This window comes from Eucalyptus grandis, chromosome 11 (assembly GCF_016545825.1).
Source record: "Eucalyptus grandis isolate ANBG69807.140 chromosome 11, ASM1654582v1, whole genome shotgun sequence".
NCBI classification, from domain to species: Eukaryota; Viridiplantae; Streptophyta; class Magnoliopsida; order Myrtales; family Myrtaceae; genus Eucalyptus; species Eucalyptus grandis.
This window is the reverse complement of record NC_052622.1, coordinates 30,308,565-30,317,998: the sequence shown is the minus strand read 5'-3', so window position 1 is coordinate 30,317,998 and position 9,434 is coordinate 30,308,565. Positions and strand designations below refer to the sequence as shown.

The following is a 9,434-nucleotide window of genomic DNA, read 5'->3' as shown; positions in this document are numbered from 1 at the left end:
CAGATTGGTTGTCTGCCCTTCAAGAGAGCTCACGAGACAAACATATGAAGTTGTGGAGCAGTTTTTGGTTCCATTGAGAGAAGCTGGATATCCAGAGTTGAGGGCTCTGCTGTGTATTGGCGGAGTGGATATGCGGTCGCAGGTGGAGGTTGTGAGGAAGGGAGTGCACATTGTTGTTGCTACTCCTGGTAGATTGAAGGATATGCTAGCAAAGAAAAAGATGAACCTTGTAATTGCAGGTAAAATCCTTTAATTCATCCTTTTATACCTGTTGAACTTGTACACTGCTTTCCACAACATCTGGCTGTCTCTGAGTAATTCCATCTGTAACTGTTGGCGTATGATCATGCATTGGCAAGTTGATTGGTTTGCTATTGGTAGGAAGTTATTAGTGGACAGCAGACGTGAAACTGCCAAATACTAAATGTTATCCCTACTCTGAAGCAACTACATCGAATCTTCAATAAATTTGCATTGAAAAAACTCAATAGTGCTTAAGTCGAGCATATTTGCGTTCTCAATGCTCTATGTTTTTGCTTGAGTTCTATGTGCACCATTTGGATTCCAATAGTCAATGCTAGCTCAAAGGTTAAATAGCGTGGCAAGGGACATTGATTGAGATTGCTTTTTGAGTTCTTATCTTTGCCTCTTTGTCCTGAGGATATGGGATTTCACCGAACCAAGATTCTTCATCTTGCACTCTTTCCTAAATTAGCCTCAATCTTGATTTTCTGTTAATGTACTGTTGTCTTAAATATTCGGACTTGTTATTTGCGGAGACAATTATACTGATACTAAACATACACAGAAATTCATCATCTTGGAAGGCTCATTACTAAAAAGAAAAAACAAAAAATATTGTGCATTTTTTATGGATTCAGCAGTACCGAACTGAAAAAGGGAGTAGTCATTAGGAATACTGAATTCCTAGGTGATTTACATGGCTCAAAATGACACTTCTAATGTCCATCTCAATCAATATAAATCAGGTCCTTACCATCACTTTTGAAAATGTAGACTCTGAACACAATGCCATCCCTATCAATGAGCTCGAAAACGCAGACATCTCTTGGACAAAGACCAGTTTCTCTCACGAATGAGGACCAGCCATTAGAGAGAAATGCCATTCCTCTGTGTTCATAGCTCCGCAGCTTTACTTGCCACAATCTGTCTGAGTACCTAACAGTCGCAACTTGCTTGTTCTTTTGAACATGTTTCCTGAAGAATTCACACAGAGAAACATGCATGAGATGTGGCTTTATAATAAAATTCGTTAGCATCGGGAGTTTTAATGAACTGTTTTCACTTGCCAATGGAAGTTACCAATCATAACCACTTAACCTGCAATTTCACATCTATATGTCAAAATAAATGCTCCTGGATATAACTGAAGTCATCAATTTTGAGACAAGCATAGAAACGGTTCATATTTGAATTGGACTCATACCATGAACTCGATGTATGCCACCAATGAATAGAGCTCATGATCTTACCGAATAATTCTGAACATAAGAAGGCTGCATCACCACTTTGAAAAAGGGATGGTCCGATTCAAATCCGCTAGCTTTTTCATGAGTACTGACAGGGCTCAGACATAGAGAACCATGAAAAGAGGGCTCCAAAGAGCTCTCTCGGCATTGAGACTGTTTGATTTCAATCCAACCTGCACTACAAAGAGGAGAAATCTCATAAGCGCCGCTATGAACTTTTCATGAATTCACAATGGAAGGATTTAACGAGGATCGCATATCAATATAGATTATTGTTTTCATCATCGTCCCAGAAGATGTAACCAAGAAGATTTTACACCTCCCAAATCATCTCATAATCAAAAAAGAAACAGCTTCTTTAAAGATTTTTTAGGATTTGAAAACAGATTAAGAATAGAAAGAATGTCAGCAGAAACATAACTTATAAAGCAACAAGTGACTGACACCTCCAAATTTAGATTTGACATGGCAACATCAGTGATAGCACTGTGCAGTTGATTACCATGAATTTCACACACCATATGGAAAAATTCATCATCTTGGAAGACTCATAACTAAGGAAGAAAAAACAGATAAAAGTGCACTTTTTACGAATGCGGCAGGTACTAAACTGAACAATGGAGTAGTAATTAGGAATACTGAATTCCTAGGTGACTTACACAGCTTAAAGTGACAATTTTAATGTCCATCTCAATCAATATAAATCAGGTCCTTACCATCATTGTTGAACATGGAGACTCTGAACATAATGTCATCCCTATCAATGAGCTCGAACACACAGACATCACTTATATGAAGACCAGTTTCTCTCATGAATGAGGACCAACCAGTAGAGAGAAATGCCATTCGTCTGTGTTCATAGCTCCTCAGCTTCACTTGCCATGATCTGTCTGAGTACCTAAGAGTCACAAATTGCTTGTTCTTTTGAACATGTTTCCTGAAGAATTTACAAGGGACGCACTGCCCAGTACCAGTTTGAACAATCAAAATATGATTAAGAAAGGTGATAGAATAAGGATTCACTCACAATAAAAACATGCCCAGATGTGGATTTATGATAAAAATTGCTAATTTCAGGAGTTTTAATCAACTGCTTTTAATTGTCAATGGAAGTTATCAATCATAATGACTTAACCTGCAATTTCGCATCTGAACGTCAAAATATATGCTACTGGACAAAAAGTGAAGCTGCCAATTTTGCGACTAGATGTAGATATCATTCATATTTTAAATTTGACTCATACCATGAACACTTCAATGAGAATAACATGTCATGCGGTTTCCTTCACAAACTAAATCAACTTCAAGAACATAAGACAAGATACAGACAGCGATCAAGTCTGAACTCAATGTATGCCACCGATGAATAGAGCTCGGGATCTTACCAAATATTTCTGAATATAAGAAGGTCGCATCACTACTTTAAAAAATGGATGGTCTGATTCGAATCTGCTGGCTAATTCAAGTGCAGTGAGAGAACTTGGACCTGTAGAACCACGTAAAACAAGCTCAAGATGACTTACTCAGCATCCAAACTCTTTGATTTCCTCTGCACTTAAAGATGACAACTGCACTAGATTTTATCAATTTACCTATTACGACATTTACATAGATTGAAAAGTAATGTGATCTATTTTCTAAGTAAAAATAACTTGATGCAGAAAATTTGTCATCACCTTCACATTAGAAGTAACTGAATTAACTACATTGTCCACATACTTTATCGATCAACACGTAAAGAAAGCTTATTAAAAAACTTCGAAGACATTAAACTTGAAAAGAACTGAGGAAACAGAGTCATGCCGAAAACGAACATGTTGGAAAATCGCAACTCACACCTCCGAATTCTCGTGACAAGCCCTTCGAACTTGGCCAAGAACGAGGCACGAACCCCTCTGAATCTCCGATTTCCACGACATTTTCCTCTTTTCGAGAGAGGAATTCACCCTCAGGGCTCGCCCTGTAACTTCCGATGCTCGAGGGATAATCAATCTCCGAAGCACTCTTGTCGAATATTATCACATGGAAAACGGAGTCCCCTTCATTTCTGAAGACTAGGAGGTGACCATGACCGATGGAGTAATGTTCCATGAATTTTCGCCATCCTTTCCACAACCAAACCATGGCATCGTCACTCTTCTCTAGTTTCACACGCCCGGTTAAACCGCCTGCAACCTTGAGAAGCACCAAGCCCGAGAGATCCTTTCCATGTCTTCTCAAGAATCTTTTTGGGATTCCCTGTGACGAGAGCTTACGGTAAACACATTGCACTTACACGAAGCCAAACTCAAGAACGCCGAAAGAAAAACAGGGGCGGGAAAGAATAGGAGACGTGGTGGATGAACAGCATGAGCCGAGAGATCTCCAGCAAGACGCCAAGCACAACGAAAGAGACGCATAAGGGTGGAGGCCAAATCGACAATGCCATGAAGATAGCCGGTGGATATGGAGCGAACTGTGAAGTGCGGACGAACTTACTAGCTTTCCAGATTCCAGCGTGTGAGAGAGTATGATCTTGAAGAAATGAGGACGGCTCGGTGGAGTGGCGGGAGTCGCCTCCTGCTCGGCACCTTGGTCTTCCACTCTCCGGCGACGGTGGCCACGACGACGGCGACGGCGAGCCATGATCGATCTCCGGTGACTGTGACCGTTCGACTACCTAAGAACGAGAAGGAAGAAAGACAGAGAGTTGGCGCGTTGGATGGAAGCGTGCGCTTTCGTCTTTTAATTGTTTCAAGATGTACCGACAGCTTTACACGTGGCGTCTCCTGCTTTGGTGTCTCTCCTATCTTGTCAAGAGATTACACATATATCACTTTTTAGATCTTGTAACCGAGTCTCCGAAAAACCTACAAGATTTTAAGCAAAATTACAAAATGATCCGTCAACTTTTGCTGATATTCAATGTCTTGTCAAAAGAATGTCACCAACATTATGACTATTATATACCGATTTAAGATGAATACTTACCTGAATAATTTGAGTACGACTTTTTTTTTTTTTATCATTCAAACTTAATAGATTGATAATTACTTCAACAAAAAAATATTTTGCAGCAAGCATTCTTTTGCTACATCCACTTAGAAATTGACATGTGTCCACTCATGCAGAATTAAATTGAAAAATAAAATTTTGTCTAGAAAGATATTCTATCATAGAAGCTTATTGCCTATAAAGTAAAAGCTTCTTTGCTTTGTTGCCTATTGAGAGTTGTTCATCCATGGTCATCATTGGCGACAGCTAGGGATAAGAATAGTTCTAGGGTTAAAACTTGGAATCGGAGAACCAAATTAGCGGAATTTTTTCGTTTCAAGTTTCAAGATATGTAAGGTAGATTCCGGGTTTCAAAATTTGGGAAACCGATTTCGACAAGTAAGTTCTAGGTTCTATATAAAAGGAACATGGAACCTAAATTTTGGAGAAGTTTGTGCTTTTCTTGATCTATGTTTTCACGCAATCCTACAAAATTCCATAACTTCCGATGATGAGTATATAATCTAAAACCACTAGTTTAAGCTTCCATTTTATGATTAAAACTTTTATATATTCTTCGTGTCTCTAAATATAAATCGTGGTCAATGGATTATAGCAACAAATAATTATCATTAAATGTGATGATTCACTACAATCGTTTAATTAATAATATATATGGAACATAGACAGATCTTAGAACCGATCCCGCAACTTATGACGGGATAGGTCCTAGGATCCAAGTTATGTTAGGTAAGTTATATATTCCAAAAAAAAAAAAAAAAAAAGGAATCTCTTACAAGGTTCCAAGTTCAAAGTAAAACCTGTTTGGAACCGCTCAACCTTAACGACGATCATTCAAGATGAGCCACCCGTATACCCATCGCACATCGTTTGTAGCCATAGAGGAGCCATGTCGCCAACTCCAAACATGGAAGTTCCCAAGCTAGATGTGAAGACGCAATCCACATTTGGACTGGTAAGCCATGGACCAACAAAGCTTTCAACCATGGTCGAGGTAGATGCGGACTAGCAATGAGCAAGACAACCCTAAGTAATGATGAAAGGGGTGGCTCGACCTAGATGCATAGGATGTGGCGCTCATGACTGCTAGTGGCAATGGTGGGGGAAGCACGGAGGTCGGACACAGAGGGCTCTGGATTGATGAAGAGAGAGAGAGAGAGAGAGAGAGAGAGAGAGAGAGAGCTAGTTGTGGATGAATGAGGAGGAGGAAGAGAGAAACAAATGAAAGATATTTAATTTTTTTAATTAATTACACATCTATTGTTTACATGGTATTGTGGGCATATGTCAACTTGCAAGTGGCTGTGAGTGAAAAAATACGTGCCACAAATAATATGTATCGCTTGAAGGAAGATCTCCACAGATAGCCGCTAGAACTAATGCAAAAGTGAAAATTTTCTTTATTAGAATATGTAAAACGGTAGATATTTTAGATAAAAGAAACGCTAATTGTAATCAAAGAAAAAACTAAAAAGGAGGGAAAATCCTTTTAGTATTTTAGTTGATTTATTATTCCCTCTTAATTTAGTTTTCTCCAATTTTTTATATCTTTTTTTCTTTTTCTTTTTTACGGTAATTAAGGGTAAAAGAAAGATTTCCTACACAAAATAACATGAAAAATATACTTGTACATTTTGAAAACCACATGCATTGCCTATACGAACGGAAAAAGTAGAGTTAACAAAAGTTTAGTGCGGTATCATGTAACGGTTGAAAGTTGGACACCGAATGGGAACAATCTCCAAAGTTCATGGGAGTTTTGTGTAATTTTCCCTTGCATTTTAATACACGCGGATAACTAGTCCAATGAAAAATAAACAAATTCATCATGCAAATCAAATAAGGAAATAGCTATTTCATTAGTGTTCTTACTTTGTAGGTGTGAGCATAATTCCAATGTAGAACGTGGAATCTAAGAACCGGACTAATGGGAATCTATGTAGTTCTATGTTCCAAAATATGCATTATAGGTTCCAAGTTCTTGGGGAACCTGTTTCAATAAATAAGTTCTAGGTTCTAAATTGGTGGAACCTAGACCTGGATCAAGTTATTGTGTTTTTCTTATTTTATGTCTTCGTGCGATCATGCGGTATTCTATAATGTTCGATGATAAATGTATAATTTGGAATCATTAGTTTAAATTTTCATTTTATAACTGAGACTATTATTTTATAAATGTTTCATATTCCTCATGTATCTAAATATAAGTAATGGTTAGTGAATTATAACAATGAGTGGTAGTTATTAAAAGTGAAAATTCACTGCAATTATGCAATTGATAACTTGAGTAGACCTTAGTTCTAGGATTGGTTCTAAGATATGCTAGACAGGTTCTAAGTTCCAAAAATGAAGAACTTGTTTCAATTGATAGGTTTCAAATTCTAAGTAGAACTTATATGGAACGCGGAGCTGCTCACCCTCGTTACTTTGCTATAGTAGCATAGAATGACTTTTTATTTCCATTTTTAAACTTTCAAACGTTAATTTATTTCACGAATCGAAGGACAAGGGAAACATTATAAAAAAAAAGTCATAAATTTATTGCAATTGTATCAATTCTGTCTTGAACTTTCTTTTTTTGCCAATAGTCTTAAATCTTTTACATTTGTGCAAATTTAGTCCATCGCTAGCCGATGCTAATATGGCATGGTTAATGCTAACATAAACAAATTTTAATTATTTTGTTCTTTTTCCTTTTCCTTTTCTTTCTCTTTATTTTTTTTTTTACTTCCTTCTTTCTCTAGTTGCCAGACTGACGCAACCTCGTCAGCCCCAACGAGGCTCGCCTTGCCATCGCTAGGTGAGGTCAACCTCCCCCAGCTAGCTTTCCCTCGCCTTTGTCCAGTCACCTCGGTCTAGCAACCAGTCGAATGAAAAAGGAAAAGGAAAAAAATAAAGAGAAAGGAAAAAAAGAAAAAGAAAAAGAAAAAATAATTAAAAATTCAAAAAATTACTAAAATATTATTAAAAATTATTTATGTCAGCGACGGCCTACCATATTTGGCTGAATAAACTGAACTAGCACAAATACAAAAGATTTAAGATTTGATTAAAAAAAAAAATATAAACTAAATTAGTACAATTGCAATGAGATAGAACTGTTTTGGAAATACAAAAAAACATGTCACGAGTGTGAGTATACTGATATATGTAAATTATGTTAATGAGTAGCTAAAGAGGCTATACATAGGCTAATGAGAAAAATCTCGCTTTTGGAGAACAAAGGATGTGCCTGTTTTCAATAGAGAAATTATTTTTCTGAACAGTGAAAATGCTATATTTGATCATTAAATGAAAATATATCCATTGAGTAAGTTCCCACGAAACATTTGTTATTAAAATTCCTATGTATTGATGTGTTTTTAACTCTTCAAATACAATTAAGGAAAAATCCAAAAAGGGACCCGAAGTACCTTCTTTTTCTCAAATAAGGGCTTAAAGTGGACCTTGTTTCAAATAAAAACCTAAAATACATTCATTTTCTCAAATAATGGTCTAAAATGGATGTTATTTCAAATAAGGACCTAAAGTGGTTATGTTTATTTCAAATAAGAGCCTGAAGTGGCTATGTCTATTTCAAATAAGGACCCGTCTTTCCAACAATCAAGGGTATTTTCGTCATTTGTCATTTTTCCCTTTTTTTTTTCTTTTTTTTTTTTTTTTTTTTTTTTTGGCTAGTTCTTCTTCCTCTTCGCGGATGGCCCTTGGGTGAGAATCGCCATACCCAGGCGAGGCTGTCCCTCACTTGTGGCCAGCGTGGGTGGCCTTCGCTGACGAGGGCGACCCTTGCTTAGCCCTATGTGGGCATCACCGATGGCCGGTACCACCGATGAAGAGGAAGAAGAAGAAGCAAAAAAAAAAAGGGGGAAGAAAAAAAAGGTGTAATGCAAAATGACAAAAATACCCTTGATCAATCAGAAAATTTAGCCAGTCGGCGATCGGTGAGGTCGGGTCCTTATTTGAAACAACCAAAGCCACTTCAAGCCCTTATTTGAAACAACTAAGGCCACTTTAGGTCCTTATTTGAAACAAAGTCCACTTCAAGCCCTTATTTGAGAAAATAATAACACTTCGGGTCCTTTTTTTAAATTTTCCCTACAATTAAATAGTATTCCACATATAGCCGCTAGAACCAATGCAAAAGTGAAAATTTTCTTTATTAGAATATGTAAAACGATAGATATTTTAGATAAAAGAAACGCTAATTGTAATCAAAGAAAAAACTAAAAAGGAGGGAAAATCCTTTTAGTATTTTAGTTGATTTATTATTCCCTCTTAATTTAGTTTTATCCAATTTGTTATATCTTTTTTTCATTTTTTTACGGTAATTAAGGATAAAAGAAAGATTTCCTACACAAATTAACATGAAAAATATACTTGTACATCTTGAAAACCACATGCATTGCCTATACGAACGGAAAAAGTAGAGTTAACAAAAGTCTAGTGCGGTATCATGTAACGGTTGAAAGTTGGACACCGAATGGGAACAATCTCCAAAGTTCATGGGAGTTTTGTGTAATTTTCCCTTGCATTTTAATACACGCGGATAACTAGTCCAATGAAAAATAAACAAATTCATCATGCAAATCAAATAAGGAAATAGCTATTTCATTAGTGTTCTTACTTTGTAGGTGTGAGCATAATTCCAATGTAGAACGTGGAATCTAAGAACCGGACTAATGGGAATCTATGTAGTTCTATGTTCCAAAATATGCATTATAGGTTCCAAGCTCTTGGGGAACCTGTTTCAATAAATAAGTTCTAGGTTCTAAATTGGTGGAACCTAGACCTGGATCAAGTTATTGTGTTTTTCTTATTTTATGTCTTCGTGCGATCATGCGGTATTCTATGATGTTCGATGATAAATGTATAATTTGGAATCATTAGTTTAAATTTTCATTTTATAACTGAGACTATTATTTTATAAATGTTTCATATTCCTCATGTATC

At 36.6% G+C, this 9,434-nt stretch overlaps 1 protein-coding gene across 1 annotated transcript; it reads right to left on the bottom strand.

The window, feature by feature from the left end:
• Positions 1-971: 971 nt before the first annotated feature.
• On the bottom strand, positions 972-5,471 carry LOC120289874 (B3 domain-containing protein At3g17010-like). The gene is made up of 8 exons (XM_039305254.1): positions 5,333-5,471; positions 4,061-4,149; positions 3,329-3,728; positions 2,876-2,976; positions 2,207-2,450; positions 1,494-1,663; positions 1,334-1,341; positions 972-1,218 (listed from the first exon to the last, which is right to left on the bottom strand). The coding sequence occupies exons 1-8, from the start codon at positions 5,469-5,471 to the stop codon at positions 972-974; spliced, it is 1,398 nt and encodes a 465-aa protein (XP_039161188.1).
• Positions 5,472-9,434: the final 3,963 nt, after the last annotated feature.